Source organism: Acartia tonsa, chromosome 7, assembly GCF_053477335.1.
Source record: "Acartia tonsa isolate MP-2025a chromosome 7, ASM5347733v1, whole genome shotgun sequence".
Classification (NCBI taxonomy): domain Eukaryota; kingdom Metazoa; phylum Arthropoda; class Copepoda; order Calanoida; family Acartiidae; genus Acartia; species Acartia tonsa.
Window position 1 is genome coordinate 8,253,214 of NC_137266.1, and position 19,667 is coordinate 8,272,880.

General features: G+C 33.6%; 1 protein-coding gene across 8 annotated transcripts; it reads right to left on the reverse strand.

The window, feature by feature from the left end:
• Window positions 1–4,249: 4,249 nt before the first annotated feature.
• LOC145324094 (uncharacterized) lies at window positions 4,250–8,331 on the reverse strand. Of its 8 annotated transcripts, none has more exons than XM_080166726.1 (7): window positions 8,236–8,285; window positions 7,945–7,965; window positions 7,415–7,438; window positions 7,337–7,378; window positions 6,972–7,028; window positions 5,325–5,381; window positions 4,250–4,572 (listed from the first exon to the last, which is right to left on the reverse strand). In XM_080166726.1, exons 1-7 carry the CDS (start codon window positions 8,273–8,275, stop codon window positions 4,346–4,348), a joined length of 468 nt encoding a protein of 155 aa, XP_080022852.1. In that variant the 5' UTR covers window positions 8,276–8,285; the 3' UTR covers window positions 4,250–4,345. The 8 variants fall into 8 exon arrangements, with proteins under 8 accessions (XP_080022852.1, XP_080022851.1, XP_080022850.1 ...); XM_080166725.1 differs by lacking the exon at window positions 7,945–7,965 and adding an exon at window positions 8,053–8,073; XM_080166724.1 differs by lacking the exon at window positions 7,945–7,965 and having other exon boundaries at window positions 8,215–8,331.
• Between the last annotated feature and the right edge of the window lie 11,336 nt (window positions 8,332–19,667).

The following is a 19,667-nucleotide window of genomic DNA, read 5'->3' on the forward strand; positions in this document are numbered from 1 at the left end:
CTAGTGTTAAACCTGCCTCAATTATCCTCTGCCTCTCACGCTGGTCCCAGGTAGTGCCGTCGGCCATAGCCTTACACTCTTGACAAGCTGTACATCCTGGACAAAGTGCCTGCGGCTGTACGCCAAACGATTCAGACGTCAGAAAGTCTGGCAAAGTGCCTCCACTGACACTGACAGCCTTATAAGCTGACTTTTGATCTCCAGCTCCACCATCAGCACTCGTACAGATAAAACCACTACCAAAAATGGTTCGCCACAACATAGACTGGCCCACTTTCTGGTAGGTTGAAGGAAACACGTCAGGATGTGTATTTCCAATGATGATATCTAAGCCTCCACTAATATATGTAAACCTTTCTGGCGGCATTTTAAATATATCGGCGGCAGTTTCGGGGTGGACCGAGCGCATCTCGTTGGCCCCGCCGAGGGTAGGCATGACAGCTGCCTCAAACTCCCTCAGATTGCCGTCCCTATCCTTCAAATAAAACACAACATTGCGGCAGGAAGACTCACTACCATCAGCTACAGAAATAGTTGTATATCTGCCGGTAGATTTCAGCTTCAACTTGTTGGATAACTTCTCAGACACAAGTGGCAAATTTGCCCCGGAGTCAAACATTACCGTGGCGTGGCAGGTGCCGCCGCCAGGTGCTACAACAGGAACTAACTGAAGTAAGAAGGTACAGGGGCTGGGTGCAGAACTTGACTTGTAAACTGTATTCACACCAGCACTAGCCTCATGGAGTAACCTGGAATGGTATCTGTCGCAATTATTGGTACCACAAACACCAAGCTTATCAGACTTATTACACTTGTCAGCAGTATGGCCGTCACACAAGCAGAGTTCACATAACTTCTTCTGCTGGACAACTTTCTTCCGGTCAACCACATCCATCTTCTTAAACGTGAGGCAACGGAAAATCGGATGTTTTTCCTTGCAGTTCTCCACAGGGCATGTACTGTTCCACTTGGAAGCCTTGTCCTTTCCAGCCTTTCCATTCTTATTGTCGTTGCGGCCAGATACTTGCGCGGCGGCAGCTCTGTCACGATTTCTCTTGCCGGCGCCATTGTCATAGGACATATCACCAGCCAACATGGCACCCCTGGTCCTCTCCAGCAGTTCAACAATCTTCGGGATGTTGGGTTGGTTCATGCTACCTAGCTCCATCATAATTTTGTCTCTCAAATTTTCAGGGCACTTGTCTTTAAAAATATGAATGAGAGTTAGGTGGTTGTAATCCTTAGCTGCAGAACCAACAATGGCTTCTACCTCCTGCATCATGCTCTTGAAGGTAGCAATTGCGCTAACCACGTCCACAGGTTTATCCACAGGTTTCATCTTGTTCAACTTAGTTAAAATCCTCATGAACCGGCGAGTGTTTGATAAAAACATCTGATCAAGAAACGCCCATTGTTCATTATGATCTCTAATCGCTGACACTTGCTTGCGTAGTTCCGGGTTGGTTATCACCTTCTCCATACACAACATCAGACTTAACCTCTGGTCAGCAAATCCATAACCAGAACATAGATCTTTAAAGACCTGTTTAAAGTTTGGGTAATCCGTGTCAGTACCGTCGAACGACGGCAATAAACTGTTGTCCCAGCGCCCATACTGCAGGTTGGAACTCCGAATATCCACGGCAGACATACTTCTGGAGAGCATGGCAGGTGTCCCACTCTCATCCAGGTTAGATGAACGACGTTCCATCTCTCTAAGCCTTCGGTACATATCACGTACTTCTTGGCGCAACTCCACGGAAATTTTAAGCACTCCCATGTCCATCTTCACCTTCTCAATGACGTCAAGGTTCCTGGCGACAGTGCTTGACCTCGCGTCATCTGAATCATTGTCAAGCCAGTACAGAATTTTTGTACACTGCTCCAACGACGCATAAACTTTATCTGCAACAGTTTTCTGCTCACTAGCTTCATCCAAATCACGCTTAAACTCGCGCAGCTCACTAGTCTCCACGGCAGGTTTTAGACTTTTTATTAGGTCAGATTGGTCCTTGACCTCACTAAAAATGTCACGAATTGATTTTACAGTCACATTTTCACATGAACTAAAACTTTGGCAGGCTTTTAGATTGTCATAAAACACTTTTAACTGTTCATCAAAAACTTCTAGCCTTTCACTGCCAATAGCGATAGCTCGCTCAATTTTCTGCTTTTTGGTTAGTGGCATATTGATTCACTAGGTACTTATTTCACAAAAAAATTGTCACAGTTTATTGCATCAATAATTCACTGGATGCTATTGATCTCTTGATGAATGCTAACGCCTATTCATCAGATACTTTGAAATTTGCTAACGCCTAAACTTCAAGTCCTTTGAAATTGTCTCAACCATGACACTTTGGTTGAGCTTGACTTCCGAATTAGCGGGAAGTTCACGAGATCAGTTGGCGAACATACAAACCCCCAATACCAGGAACCATCAAGTTTCAACAGCAGGTTTGAATATAGATTTATTGATGAAATTATTTCAAAGACCTGAAATTACAAGATCAATTAATAAACAGAATAAAACATTATTCGTTATCTTAAAACTTTGAGCACTAAAAAAATCTTTTTCTTTTCTTATGGTTAAAGAATCTTTGGAAACTTTGGCTTTAAAGGAAAATTATTTGGTTTAATAAATCATTGTTAAATGCAACAATAAGGCACATAAAAATTACTAAAACATATATTAATCATAATTAAGTTTCATGCTTAGCTGGCTAAAGCCTTTTTAAAACTACATATAATCGACCTATACACCATACTTCTTGATAAAAATAACAAATTCTACCTGAAGCTCTTATGGTTTCAAATCCCTGATATACTAGGGTAGTTCACACTCAATGAGACCAATGATAGGCCCAATTTTGTTCTCCGAAATCTTCACACTCTCATATCTCATTCAAAAGTAAAGAACGTGCGCACCCAAAATAAACAAACACTCTATGCCGCGCCACATTATGAAAGGAAAGCCCTAAAAGACGACATTTGCGCTTTTTTTTTGGTTAATGATAAGGAATTTAATTTCGAACTTGATAAACACAAAGCTTCCTCGAAAAGAGGTTAAGACAGGCAGTCAGGCTATAAAATATAAATATAAGAAAACGTTTGAAAGATTTTGTGATTCTTTAACAAATGCTCTATAAATCTCTTTGTCCGTATTCCCATTCATATTATTCTTTGTGATTCGTTACTTATGGATGTTGTCATCCATTATTTTATCATTTTTATATTTTTACTTCTAAGTAGATTTCTTATACATGGTTCATTGTAATTAAACAGGAAAATGCGAGATCTTTAGACTGAGAAAATGTACATGCAAATCATTGTCTTTTGTGCATTGTCAATGAATAATATTTTAGAAATTTTTAAACAGGATAGATTTTGTTTTAAAAATAGCAAAAAGAAAAAATTACAGCTTTTAATAATATGAATATGTACCATCAATAAATTTATATTCTTAAAATGTCCAGGGAGAGGACAATTGACTGTAAATTACACTGGTTCCAATGTTCTATAACAATGTTGACTCAAATACTTTGTCTTATCCCTTAAGATCCCTAAAAAATACTAAATTGTCGGAATAATTATCTTCTTAGTGTGAAATATAAGGTGTTGTAAGATTAATAAAGCAGATATCTTATACAGGGATAAAACATTGGCCGATAAATTTGTGACATACCCAATGATTATTCACAAAATTACTCCTTGTGTAGATTACAATTAGTAGTTTGGAAACTCAACTTAATAAACAAACCAACCAAAATTTAATAAATGTCCGCAAAGTTGTTAAGCCAACGAATAATATAAAAACGGTATTATAAAATTTTGGGGACTAGTGTAATAAATAGCCCAATATCCCCTTCCTTCCCTGTTAACAAAGACTTAACAATGACAAACACAGAAAAGATTTACAATTTCAGGCATCAAGCACGAATTTTTATAATGCGCATGTTTTTAATTGTCATTAAAACATGGCCATGACAACATCCATTAATAGCTAAGCGAAAAAAATCATTAATGGATAAACGGACAAAGTGAGTTAAAAAGCAGAAGAAAGACCTAGAGACCAAGAAAATTATGTACTGTAAGATCATTGGAACAAGTATTCTCCACTAAAATATTTAGCATTACTGACGGACAAGGAAAACACAAAAAATATGAAGAACTTTTTTTATCAAAGACAAATCTTATAAAGGTTTAAAATGAAGTTACATTTTTTTTTAGAAAATCAATTGTAAAAAGAAACTTTACTTAAATTTATTTATAATTTATAATTACAATTTACATTTCTAGAGAAAATATCAACAATTACAAAACCATCAATAGACATCTTTTAATTTCATCCCCTACTCCCGTGAAACCCCTCACCCCCCTCACCACCATGAAACCCTTCGCCCCCTTCACCTCCATGAAAACCGCCTCTGCCATCACCGCCTCCCTCGCCCCCATGAAAGCCCTCACCGCCCTCCCCGCCGTGGAATCCTTCACCGCCACCACCGCCGCGACCATCTGAATAGTTTCCGCCATGAAAACCTTCGCCGCCCTCTCCACCGTGAAATCCTTCACCTAAAATGATAAAAAAAATAATAAGGATGACAAAATCCATAAAAACGAATATCAACACTTGTAGAGTGTCATAAAAGAATAATCAGAATATAAATGTATAAAAGTCGAACGAAACAAAATTGTAAGTAAATCTGTTGAAAAACTGCTTAAATACAGGATATTGTTTAAGGACATACTTACATTTTTAGGACTTGATTATAGAGATGTCTCGCTTATAACAATGTACTTTGTTGTCCCAGGAATCAGTATTCCAAAAATCAGACCAATCGGATAATTTCATCACGTAAAAATTTGTTGTTAAAAAAGTTAAAAATGTTTAAAATGTACTACGGACACTCTGGTAACGATTATAGAGTTGCTTAGCTTTCTACATAACTGCTACAGGAATCATCATACAAAGTTTGAATTTAATAGTACAATTCTAACATGTTTAAATTTACGAAAAGAGCTTATTGTACGGACATACGGACATATTGACTGACCTTAATTATAAAAACGCTTAGCTTTTAATCATAGTATTTTGAAGCTTTACGCAGTGTCTCAAAAAATCGGACATGTTACATCATAAAAGTGATTGATTATCCTTCTCTTTTTTAGGGTTTTTTTCCACTTCTCCTTTTCACTTCGATTTTGAGGACAAACGAAATCAATACCCTTATATAAAAGTAACATGGTGTGTGTGTGTGTGACAAAAGATAAAGCTCAGCACTGGTTACTGATATGGAAACATTGAAATAATAGCTGATACTAACCTCCATTTCCAGCAGCACCCCCATGGAAACCTTCTCCCCCATTTCCTCCATGAAAACCTAATACAAGAATATAATATGAGTGATTTTATTAAACAAGGTGCTTTCCTTTAAGCCTTTATCAAGCACTTATAGAGAATAAGGAAGGCGACATAATAGCTAGGCCTGACCCCTGTCAAGGTTCCTAACACTGCGGGGCTGTCCATTACCCAATCTATCTAAACCTAAGTCAATAAATGATAAATTGGCGTACACTCCCAATTATGATAAACACTATTACCCTTTTGTAGATTATAATCATTGGTAGAAAAGTTTGATTACTGCTTTTGATTTTACATTCTATATATTTTGACTACGTTTCATTAAGATTTGTCCATTAATTGGAGTGCTAGATCGATTCCTAGATTTTTAGGTTTTCGTGGTTTTCTCTATTCCTATTCAGGATTGACGACTGAAATCAACAGGGATTGAATATGCTCATATTCTACATATTTCCATAAAATTTCATTAATATTTGTCTATTAATTGTGGTGCTATATCGATTCCTAGATTTTTAATTTTTCGTGATTTTAAAGTTTTCGTTAGTAAATTTTTTCCCGATATTTATTCATAATTTTTGAGCTTCGCTACTTATGTATGTTTTCATCCTTGTTTTAGTATTAATTTTATTTTGAGAATTTTAAATGACTGTCACTAAGTCAAAATAATATTACAAAATGTGAATCGGTTGGTGGTAGTGTTTTATACTTTTACTAGCGGCTACGCCCCCTAGAAGCCTCTAGGGGCACTTAAGGTAGAATGGGAAAATTGACCTCCTCCCTTTTTAAATTTGAGTTTCAAAAGAGTAAAAAAAATATTTTTTTGAGGGAGGGGGGTAAAGACACCCTCCCCCAAAAAAGTTTAAAACCTTCCCAGGACCTATAGGAAGCTTCACTGTAAAGAAGAACAATATCAGTTAAGCGGTTAGAGAGATCCTTCGGGAAAGACAAAAAACGCTTACTACTTTATATAATAGGATAAATTTGATCTATGATATTTTTTGGTTTTATTAGGCTTTTTTTCGTACGAATTTTATTCTTTTAAAAACACATGAAGCCAGAAACCATCTAAAATTAAAAGATTATAAAAACATGAATAGAAAAATCATGAATTGGAAATTTTGTTTTAATTAAAGATGACTGATGAAATATTATTAATCTGTTTATATAATAATATTCTACTTTTTTAGTACTTGTTGCTTACCCTCCAGTCTCTTGGGGAGGTCGGAGGAGGTCAGAAGATAGCCCAAAACCACCCCAAGACATTTTTAAGGCTTCCATGAAAAGTTTGCCAGCATTTTTTGAGATCTTTAGCTTCAGACCCAAAAACTTACAGAATTTATGCTCATTAAAGCATCATGTATTTTTATTTATCTAACTGAAGATTGTTCTTGACATGAAACACTGTGTATTGGACTTATCAAATAAAAATAACATGTTTAATTAAACTGTGTTGATCACTCTATTGTATTTTATATTATAGGATGATATTGATCAATAATCATACATGAAATTCATTAATTAATAATCGATAAACAGATAGACACAAAGCTTTTCTGCAAGTCGTTTTCGTCGGTCTGTCTGTCTGTACTGATCATTCAATATCATTAACCTGATCCTCCATCCGTTCCATCTCGTCCATCATTGAATCCTTCTTGGTGATATCCTTCTAGAAACAATAATCATAATTATATCCATAAGCAGCGTAGCAATAACAAGTTTTCAAAGACACAAACTCGATGATCGCAAAGATGATATATTTGTGTGTTATCAAAAAACAAGATAGATTTATGTTTGCAAAAAACAGGTATTAATTCTTTATATATTAGAAAACCAAAAGTATTACTTTGGTAGTTTAAAATAATTAGAAGAAAATTTTAAATATGTAATTAAACCAATCCTGATCAATCCTTTCAAATAATAGAACAAGGAAATAAAATTTTATGGGAAGAATCATTTAAAGTTTATAAATATTACCTCCACCCGCGCCTCCATGGAATCCCTCGCCTCCATTTCCACCTCCATGGAACCCTTCCCCTTCCCCTCCATCTCCACCTCTACCTCCATGGAATCCTTCACCTGATATAAACAAAGACAATTATATCCACAAGTCAAAAAATTGGTTAAACAAGTATTAAATCCTTATATAAAGTAACATGATGTTTGTCTGTCTGTGTGAACCGAAGTATCTCATTAACTGGTGAACCTATATGGTTCTCATTTACAGTAAAGATTTACGTAGATATCAATCATTTTTTTTTCCTTTTTTGATGTTTTTTACGTTTTTTTTCATGCAAGCTCTTCAATGTAAACATTTGTTAAATGGCTTCTAGGTAGCCCCTCAGTTTTATAACACTGACCTCCGTAATAACCTATACCTCAGTCGCCACCAAGGAAACCTTCACCCCTCTCAACTCCATAATAACCCTTACATCCGTTGCCACCATGGAAACCTTCACCTCCCTGACCTCCGTGATAAAACTTACCTCCGTTGCCACCATGGAAACCTTCACCTCCCTGAACTCCGTAATAACCCTTACCTCCATCACCACCATGGAAACCTTCACCTCCCTAATAACTCTTACCTCCTTCGCCACCATGGAAACCTTCACCCCATTCACCTCCATAATAACCCTTACCTCCGTTGCCACCATAGAAACCTTCACCTCCCTCGCCTCTGTTATAACCCTTACCTCCGTCGCCACCATGGAAACCTTCACTTCCCTCGCCTCCGTAATAACTCTTACCTCCATCGCCGCCATGGAAACCTTCACCCCATTCAACTCCATAATAATCCTTACCTCCGTTGCCACCATAGAAACCTTCACCTCCCTGACCTCCGTGATAAAACTTACCTCCATCACCACCATGGAAACCTTCACCTCCCTCGCCTCCGTGATAGCCGGAGCCTTCCATTATTTATTCTAAAGATAAAGTCAAAAAGTATATGAACTATTGAAAGCAAAGGTTTTCTATGAATTACTGCCCGTCCGATTCCTAGGACAACAAAGTAAAATGTTATTATCGATGCTTCTCTATATTAAAGTCCTAAAAGGTAAGTATGTGCTTAAACAGTTTAGACAGTTTTGCAACAAAGTTACATACAATTTTGTGTGCACTAAACAAGTGTTAATGTACGTTTGCGACGTCCAAGCTTTTTTTTTTTGGGGGGGGGGGGTAATTACCCCCCCTGAAATCTGTTGGCAGGGGTAAATTTAAATGTTATAAAATATTTAGTATTAAATATGCGTGCAAAACGCAAAAAAAATTTTTTTATTAGAGATTTTTTATTTTCGGGGGGGTATTTTCCCCCAAAAAATTGTTTGGGGAGGGGTAAATACTCCCTCCTAAATGGCGTTTGCCCTACAACTCCAGAGCTTCGCTTTTAAGGATGTTTTAATTCTTGTTTTTCATGGAGTAAGAGTACAGTATCTGTTAAATTTATTTATTTTCCTCACAACTTTTACCTGCTAACAAAGGCAGAAATTTACATACAAAATTTAAGGTAAGATTTATTTATCATTTGTTTTAGTTTTTAAATTTGTTTTTTTAATAATTAGGGCTTTATGAGTTATGCCAAAAAAAAAATGTTTAACATATGCTTCTAAACCTCAAAACTTATGAACACTTATAGTTATAAAGTACACCACATAAAAAATAGTTTTTCACGTTTAAAATATTTTTCTTAATCATATGATATTAAAATAACAAATTCTATCATTAGAATTACTTAATAATTCGTTTTCGTGCTTGCAAAAAGACTGCAGAAAAAAATACAACTGATAAAAAAGTGGAATACAGCAAACGTTCCTTATCTTTCTAGTAGCAAAACCACTTTATAATTAGCTATATTGTACGTCCTAATTTTTGCTTATAACTGTTTTAAAATGTTGGCATTCGATAGTTAATCTTAATGGCTTTGACAAAAAGTTATCGACAATATCGACAAGACATGCTATTAAAACAAGTTAAAATATTTACATCGATTGAATTGCTTTTTAGAAGTGGTCATAGCTATCATAATATCAATATATCGCAAATATAATTCCAAACTTAGGTTGACAAAATAACAACACAAAATTACATCTATGTTGTCAATCTAGAATGAAAATTGCCATTTTTTGTTACGAATTTTGTCATTCTTGCTTCATAGATAAGGATGTAATATGTAAGTCATGTCTAACTAACTACACTAAAGCATATTAGCTAAAAGCAAACAAATTAAACAAAAAAGAGGATTTCTTTGTTAATTTTAGAACAGGAATTGCATTTGTGGCAAAGATACTTTATAAAATACAGTTGGTCTGTTGATCTATCAAACTGTAATGATCATGGAGGTATAGGACATTGCACTATAACACATATTGGTCTACCAAGTTTCATAAACCACTCCCTTCCTCGTAAGGTTCAAAACGTTGGGGACAATTTATCTTTCATTTGCCATGAACAATGTTTTGTTTTGTAGCTTAGCTATTTTATGAAGCTCAGTTTTTTAAAAGTAATTAAATTGGCTTGTTATTGATTATTTCAGTATTTTTTTATTCTTTTTTATGTACCAATGTAAGCTGAAAAAACATAATAAAAAATAGAAATACATACAAACGAGAAAAAAAGGGTTTGGGAGGTAACTCTCTGATAAAATTATTATAATCATCAAAATTTTATATCATTTTACTTCACAAATTTGACCGATCATGTATGGGTAAAAATATATATGGTTGACTAAGTGTAGAATGGACAAACAGAAAAAAACTACCTTTTCCCGCCTAGAAAAATTACAAATAAGTTAATTTTTAAAACCATAATCCCTGAAAGGATGACTACCCTGTACCAAATATAACCTAACCAAACCGGACCTGAAGTCCAACACGAAGACACAGAAAAATAGCCCCATTCTTATTTTTCATCTATTTTATCAAAATAAGAGGGCAAGTAGAAACTTCCGTGCTCGACTAGCCACTTTGGATGAAAATGCTGTGTTTATGGTTATAGTTAAAGGTTTTTGATAATTGATGAATATTTTACACCATTTGGTAAAAACCCACAAGAATGATTTCAAGAATATTTTATTTTCTAGGAGTTAGAACACCACATTAAGGGTTAAGGCCTTTTATAAATGGCTTTAGAGCTTCTTGAAGTGCTAAAAACATTTATAGCTAATTTAGTGTCTGATTTTGTTTGAGGTCAATTTATCCAAAATAAGATTTCTTATATAATTCCTGATGGAACTAATTGACCTTGTTTTTATAGTTTTCTTTTTATGACTCAACTAAGTACACAACTAAAGGAATATAAGTTGTCTTATCTTTTTACATGGAAAATAACAAACAAAAAACTTGGTAGGTAATCATTTAAATAGTTCAAATAATTTTCAATAAAGGTTATTACGTCATAGATTCTTCATTTTTTAGTTTAAAAATAGAATCTTCATTCTTATTTATCATTACTTGGATCTTACACCAGATTTTTATCTTCTCTAATAAAGTGAACCATGTAGCTCCCCTCTTACTAGATAAACGAACTGACCAATAAATGAAATTGCAAGGTAAATTTGTGAAAATATTTCTCTAGTCATAATATCCACGTATATTCTACATCCATTAACTTCAAACTAAAAATTTAAAGTTTGAAAACGATAGAACCATTAGATAATTAATAAAATGTACTTTCTTGCCTGAATTACTTTATGTTATTTGTCAAGAATCAAAACTGAGAAAATGGTTTGAAGTGGTACAACTCCTTATAACTCCCATCCCCCGAAATTATCAGAGAGAGAGGGACAATGGGCTGTTTATTACACTAGTCGCCAAAGTTTTATAATCTTCTTATTCGTTGGCTTAACATTTGTAGTTAATTTTGGATTGGTTGGTTAATTTCGTTGATTTCGTTTCAACCACTAGTTTTAATCTACAGAAGGGGAAATTTTGTGTACCATAATTGGAAATGTACGTTAATTTATTGGTCATTGTCTTATCGCTTTAGCTCCCTGGAAATTATCGACCAATCTTCTCCAAGTAAAAATATATTTTTACAAAACAATTTAGCATAGATCACGTGAGAATTATATTGCAAAGCTACTCTACAAAATTAAAGTGTGGTTAGTTGTTCTATTTTTTTTCTACAGTTCTATGTGGCTTAAATCTTTTGAACAACAGTCTTAAAATTGCTATTATGGGTTTCACGACAACCGCAGGAGTGCCAAACGTCGGAGTGGAAAACGCAGGAGTGTTAAAACATTAATTCAAGTAAGTATTTCTATACAGGTTAGGTTAGGTTAAGATATGAATATACAATTAAGCCCCCCGCAGGGGTTAGGCATTTAAAAAACCTAAAACATGGTTTAAAATAGGTTAGGTTAGGTTAAGGGTCCACTCCTGCATTTGTCCACTCCTACGTTTGGGACTCCTGCTTTTGTACTAGGACCCTATTATGAAATGTGATTTTCTCGTCTGTTATTTTAGATAGATAGGCGGTCTGTAGTTCATGCTTCAAAAAACATAAATAATATTTTTTTAATGATTTACCGCTCATCATCTCTCCTTGTTCTATGACCACTGAACATCTGATCTATAACTCACTTTGTCTGTATGTTCATTAATTATTTTTTGTGGTTTGCTTTTTTATAGATATTGTCATCCTTGTTTTTGATATAATCCAACTAACAAAAACACTAATCTGAATATTCTACCAAACTTTGTTGCTCTTTTTTATAAGGTTGTCATTCTTGTTGAAAATAAGAGTGTATGAATAGACAAGATGAAAATGTAACTTCAAAATCAGACAACACCCTAAAATTGTAGTTGATTAAAACAAAGTTTTTTTTTTTATAAAGTTCTAAAGCACTGGAAATATTTCTTTTTCAACAAAATGTATACTATAGATTTGGTGGTAATTTTTTTCTCTTGGCAAAAGAGAAGCTTGTTAGTTCTTAACTATAAGACCAGCTGTATCATCAATTAACTATTTCTCAAGGGGATGACTTGGTTGATGTATCATATAGTCAAGGACTTAAAATGGCATTTGCAGCATGTAGAAAATGGCTGCTAGGCTGCCCATTAATGAAAAAAAATACTCATGGGCTTCTACAACTTTGACTACGGGTTCCGAAGGAAGGCCATCAGCTGTGGAGTGAAAAAGACTATGTTTCGAAAGCTGGAGAAAATCTTAACGAAAAGTATGAGTTATAAACATCAAAAGTTCATAAGTTACACATAGTGCTTTTTGTAATACTAGTTGCTGCGCCCCTATCAACACGATGTTCTGTATTAAAAGGGTTAGAGTAGGAGTAAGTAGATATGCTTAAAACAATCCCGGAACCCATGTAAAGCCTCTCAAAAATAGATAACTAACTCAATCTGTTCAATAATTCAATTAAAAAGCTTAATTTATTATATAATATTTATTTTAGATTACATTGTTCATAATATAATCTTATATATCCAAATGGCCTAATTGAGGAAAAACTTCGCGGTATTTAAAGTATTTTATTATTTGCACAGAGAAAAAAATTAGAAATATGATTTATTTTCTTAGTTAATGATATTTAGTCGCTTCATTATTGTTCTTACAAAACAACTAATTTTTCATAAAAATAAATCTTTTTATGATTTATGTGATATCCTTACCTAAAATAGGGCAGCAACAATAAAATAAAGACAATCTATAATAAAATAATATTTTGAACTTAATGTTTAGGAAAATTTTAAACGATTATATTTCGTTTAATATCAACTCAAGTTGATTTTAGAATTGTCTGATTTAATTCCAATTAATATCTTAGTTTAGCTAAGCCCCAAGAGAAGCAAAACTCCCCCATTAAAATATGTTACATAGCATGGGTTGTATTTTTTTTCATTGATGGATGGTCCCCATTAAAAGAAAAAAACCCTAACAGTAAATAAAATTTGCAGTTTTGTGTGTGCGCTGTAATGCAATACTTAATGAAGCCGTAAGGTATTTTCTCTTTAACAATTTATCAAGGAAATTTATCAAAAGGTTTGAAATTACATATATTTGATTAGAGAATACCTGCATTTTAATTAATTTTAAATCGTCAATTTTATAATTCACTGCTAAATGTTTAAAATTCACTATTATTCACTTAGATTTAAATTTATTACTTTTTTTCTTGTTCTTCTAACTTTTGCTTTTAAACAAGGTTGCTTGATTTCTAAACCTTTAAATCAAATTTGGAAATTTCTAATAGTCTTTGCTTGATTTAAAGCATCTTTAGGGTTGGGCCAAATAAAATCAATTTAGCAATTAAATTTTATTTCTTGAATATAAAGCCAGAACATGATTAATATCTCAGTGGATGGTTGATAACAATTTAGAGCCAGACCTTTAGAGAAAGTCTCAAATAAAATAGACAGAAAGCCAACCTTTTGATTGTTCAACATTTGTCTTGAAGTCCTAATTGTAACTATTGTAGATGAGCGGGGCGTTGCTTTTATATAAAGTAATTGTTGTGTGCTAAAAACATACCCCCATTTTTTTGGAAATTGAAAATAATAGGGGGGGGGGGGTGGTTTGTTGGGATGTCCGTTATACATTATACCCTAACCTGACCTACAAAAAGTAAAAAAAAATAAAAATAATTTTTTTTACAATAACAGTGCTTAACCAGGTACGTGAGAAAGCATCCGTTTTTGACAAAATTATTTTCGCCACAAGTTCTAATTAAGATGGCTGATTTAATTTTTAAGGAGTGTCTGCTCATAATTAAAATATGAAACTTAAACCACCTTCTACCATTCTTTTTCTTTATTAAAAACATTTCTTAATATGTCCTTATAAAAAACCAAGCATATTTAATTTAGATAGTGATCAATAAGGCTTGGGTTTATTTATGTAGAATACTCGTGGGTATTATGACAGGGGAAATATTGACGTCTAATTTACTTTGCTATTCCCCCTTTCCTTAATTGGCCAGTTCGTTAATCCAGTAGGGTGGGTATTATGGAAGATCGTTATTTTAGACCGCTACAATGTTCACTTTATCAAAAAACATGATAATCTGGTGTAAGATCTAAGTAATAATAAATCCACTGGTTTATTTAACATTACTGATATTTTAACAACAAATAAAGTATGAGCTAGAAACATTTATGTAGAAAATAAAATGTTATCAAAATGGGTAATGACTTATTAAGCTATTTTTCTTCCTCGATCATAACCGTATATTATGTCATATTTGCCAGGATAAAGGGAAAGATACATACTTAATTATTAGTTTCGAGGATTTTTATACCATAAAATTAAAAATTCGGTTAGATTGTCAAATTTAAGAACTGTCAAATAAGTCAAAGATTATTGCAATATGTATAAATTTTAGCATTGTAATAATGTTTGTCTTTATGTTCTTTATTTCGGGGAAATGTGATTTTCTCGGTTGATATTTAAGATACACTGCTGATTTTTTTTTGTGAAGATACCCCTTACCAAAGAGCATTCAGTAAATAACTTACTTAGTCGGTCGGTCTATCAGTCATGCAAATAAATCCATATTTAAATCTTAATAATTCTAACGATTTCGAGATTTCTATTATTTATATATAAAATAGTTATAAACCTTCCTGGGACCTATGAGAAGCTACCCTGTTAAGGAGAACCCAAACGGTTCAGCGGTTAGCGAGATCATTTGGTACACACAGACAAACAGACAGACAGAAAAACAAACATTTTGTTACTTTATTAACTTTATTAAGGACATAAATATTTAACCACTGAACAACTCTTTTATAACTCACTTTGTCCACTTGATGGATTTTTTCATCGACTTTTTCTATTTAATTAATTCAAAAAGAAATGTATCGGTTTCTCCCACAAACAAAATTTTCCAATATGTCAAAGGCCAAAAACATAGAATGCTTTTATAATCTTTAATAACATCCTCACAAAATTAATGATTTTTACGAAGATTTTCTAAATAAGACAGGGAAAAAATTATTAATATCCAAGCAGTTTCACCATAAGTGTGCGGAAGGGGAAAGTGTCTTCATCCCCCATAAAATTGAAAGTCGGGCTGCCTGTTTCTACTTTTTTAACACCTCCAGAAATGCAACTCCTGGCAAAACTCAAACCACAGAAACAGTAAATAGCCAAATGATGAATCAAATTACACCATTATCTATAATACAAAGTAGAATGATATCTGTCCGTCTGTCTGTCCGTCTGTCTGTCCGTCTGTCTGTCCGTCTGTCTGTCCGTCTGTCTGTCCGTCTGTCCGTCTGTCCGTCTGCTGTCTGTCCGTCTGTCTGTCCATCTGTCTGTCCGTCTGTCTGTCCGTCTGTCTGTCCGTCTGTCTGTCCGTCTGTCTGTCCGTCTGTCCGTCTGTCTGTCCGTCTGTCCGTCTGTCTGTCCGTCTGTCTGTCCGTCTGTCTGTCCGTCTGTCTGTCCGTCTGTCCGTCTGTCATTTTTCTAAACCAAAAAGGTTCGGCGATTTATCAAATCTATTTTTTTTTAAATAATGATTATTTATTCTATATTTTATATTTATATATTTTTTATATATTATGGTTGTTGACATCCTAGTATTATATATGTAGATATTTGTCCTTGTATTATGGATTATGTTGTATTATAGAGTTAAACCCTAAAAATTCCTAATGTCATCCAACTACAATAAAAATTACTAAATAACAAGATAAAATACATACATAGGGGGTAAGGCTACAAAATATCAAAATAAAATTTAGATAAAAAAACAACATTCTAAACCAATTTTCCTTAAAAGTTTGAAAAATTGGGTATTGAAAATCAACCGATGGTGAAGCAGACGAAAGAGGTCCTTGAAAAAGGAAGGGAGGTAATTGTCATCTATATATATACATCTATACTATAGATCTGTTATTGACAAAAACGTAATAATTAGTTTTTAAAAATTCAAAATGCGTCAAATTTGTTTACAACCCTTCACCCCCTCCCCCCTCCATGTAAATTGTTTCTGATATGTAAAAGGCTATGGGCGAAGACAATAGTTAGCAAAAATTGTAGGACCTCTTTTAAATGTATAGATTATAATCAACGCAGGGAATGTTCATGTTCTTTACTTAATCCTAAAAAGTGTCAAGATCCTTAGTGTTTATGCAATACAGAATAAAACTAGAATGGATAGCTTTTTTGTTAATTTAGGCATGTTAAAAATGTCCTATCAATTTTAAACTTTATAGGGCGATTCCTGTAGTAGTTAGATATGACTTTGGAAGCGTAGCAACTCTATAATCGTTACCAGAATGTCCGTACACCCATTATAAACATGTTGATTTTTTAACTCTTTTCACAACAAATGTTCATGTTATATAATTGTCCGATTGATCTGATTTTGGGAATACTGTTTCCTAGGACAACAAGATACAATATTTTAAGCAAATTAAGAATCTTTCTAATCTAATTCTAAAATTTATGGTGGAGATACCCTTCCCCCTAAATAGTTAAAAACCTTTCCTTGACATATAAGAAGCTACATTGTAAAGGATAACCATATCGGTTTGGCAGTTAGTGAGATCCTTTGCTACAGACAAAGAAAAACTTACTACTTTATATAATAGGATATCAAAGATACTGGCTGTTTTACATAAACATCCTTATAAATCCTTCAGATGCTGTGTGATTTATTACTATCAAATACAAATTCAAATGACCACCTAGTATAAACATGCTTACGGTCGTTAGGAATAGTTTTAGGTTCTAATCACTTGTAGGTGTACATATAAACTTAAGAAAATTTTTGCGGATCATGGAAAGAAAATCAAGTAGCGGGATTCGTCGTATTTTTAAAGTAGCTTTTCTCCTATTTTCCTGCGGGGGGCTTTGACCCTGCGGGGCAATCATTAACTTTTACCAAACCTAACCAAAAAACCTATTAAAAGCTACTATGAAAATACGACGAAACCCGCAACTTCGTTTGCTTTTCAAGATCCATTTTTGCTTTAGAAAAATGTTGTATAAGATTATTGTTACTACTTCATTTGTGTAAAGAAAAGTAAAAGAATAATTTGAATGAGGTTTTTCAAGAATAATTTCGACTAAGGGAGGGCAAAATATCAACTTTTCAGAGTTATGTTTAAATTTTAGTATACTAACAGTTAGACTGAGATAAATAAAAAACAGAATCTAATAACAAATAACAAAAACTACTAAACTACTTAAATCAATATAACAATCAAAAATGATTTTGACAAATAACTCAGAATATAAATATTTATTATCTAAATATAACTGATAATACATCATTGTTATAATGAGCATAATATTTGAAAAGGAAGAATTAATAATAATGACATTTTGAACCTTGACCATTTAAATGACTGTTTACATAAACCAACTAATTTCTTCATTAACAATAATTTTTTGCTGCCAAACAACTTTTCACAATTATATAATTTTATTGCATTTTTTTGATGAATTTTAAAATTTTTCTTGTCTTTCTTTAGCCAGCCAAAATTAATTTCTTCTATGCTAACAATTATAGCATCCTAATGTAATATGAATAATTTGTAGAAATAACAACTTTTTAACTTAATCATATTTAGGGAATCTACTCATTGATTTAAAATATCCGTCTTTGCTTAATTTTTTGTTGAAACATTTGAAGAAATGAGAGATACTATGATAAAAAGGGGAAAAGAGCATCATATGATAAAGGAAGGAGATACTAGATAGTTGGACAACAACGTTTAAAGACGTTCCAACTTTACAGCTAAAAAAATTTTCTTCATTAAAAGCAAGATGCGTTATTTCTTCTATAGGTTAATTAATTGTGACATTTAGTTCAATACACAAGCGTGCGGAAAGTGAGTGTCAACACCCTCCTTAAAATTGAAGGTCTGAAATTTGTATTTAACTTTTTTCACCCCCCTGCCCAATTTTTAAAAAAGAAATTAAATTCAAAGGCTCATGTCGACTTATGGTTTTAATAAAACGTGTAATGGCGAATAACTGAATAATGACAATATAACTACATACTTATGTTGGCCTAATAATGACTTTTTTTGTATTCGACTAGGAAAGTCCAGTGTTAACCCATTAGTGCCGAGCGCCACTTTTATGGGCCGATCGAGCTGTAAGTTTCAGGGAAGCTTTATAATGGTCAAAACGGAATTCGTATTTTTTTGTTTTGCTCTAGTGGCGTGCACAGGAAAGTTGCAAAAAAACCCGGTTCGGCTTGGCCATAAATACCAACCAGGCATTAACACCCGTTTTTGGTGCTTTCCCCCAGTTTTAAAACCCGGTTGACCTGTATAAACCCGGTTATTTTGACCAAAAATCGAAAAATGTAATTTTTGAACGCCAAAAGTGAGATGAACACTTTTTAGAACTTTGATACGATCCGTAACTGAAAACTACACAACCTCATGTAATCTAAAGAGCTACAAGTATAATACGAAGCGATTTATTTCAAATTTAGTGTTTCGGCTATAGGTGCCGCCGTTTTCGGGTAAAAAAACCCGTTGCTCGAAGTTTTAAAAGACACACACTACAAAAAAAGAACATATAAAATTTGGGTGTTACATATCAGAAAACGATCATAAAACTATTGGGTGACACCTATAGAGATTACTGGGGTTATTATGGTGGCTCAAACCCTTACTAATGACGTTAATTGTTATTTTTATTGGTTGAAAAGTTAAAACCGGGTAATAAAAACCGAAACCGAGCCGGGTTTTAAAATTTTCGGGTATGTATGGCCAAGCCGAACCGGGTCATAATAGGGCGTAAAAAAACGATAAAAAAATCATATAAAAAATAATAATTTGAATAAAACGAATTCACATATAGATGTACTTGTCAATAAACATTAGATTTCACGAAAAAAATCAGCGACTTTACTATAAAAACAAAAAAGTTAGATGGGGTATTTTGAATTGTCATGATTTTCAACCTTTGTTGATCTATACCAGCAAACGGAAGTAAGCTAAACTGCCTGCTCCAGGGGGAAATGAAAGCCAGGGTAGTAGAGGGGGGATTCATACTGAGAATGATGCAATTATGAAGCCGGAAACCGGTTTTTTTTCCATTTTCTGGCACCGGGTTTTAAAACCCGGTTCGGCACTAATGGGTTAAAGCTAAATTTCGTATTATTGAAAAAAAATTATACTTTCGTTTGGTCACGGGAGACTAATGATGAAACTACAAGAAAAAAAATACATTTTAACGGTTTCATAAGAACACCATTTAAAGATGGCCTTCCGTTGATTTTCTGTATTCTGAGGTTTACCAGATTTTTATCAGAACAGTGTGCCAACAATCTCGCGCATTTTTTATACTAGTCATTGATTTTTTAGAATATTGAATATTTTTTTAGGTT

Bases quoted from the DNA above. Each gene is read 5' to 3' on its own strand.
- LOC145324094 (XM_080166719.1), bottom strand. From the start codon at position 8,275: ATGGAAGGCTCCGGCTATCACGGAGGCGAGGGAGGTGAAGGTTTCCAT. The intron at 7,029-7,336 runs GTAATATTTATA...TATTGTTTCTAG, and splicing joins CCATGGAGGCGCGGGTGGAG to AAGGATATCACCAAGAAGGA. The intron at 5,382-6,971 runs GTTAATGATATT...TTCTTGTATTAG, and splicing joins TGGAACGGATGGAGGATCAG to GTTTTCATGGAGGAAATGGG.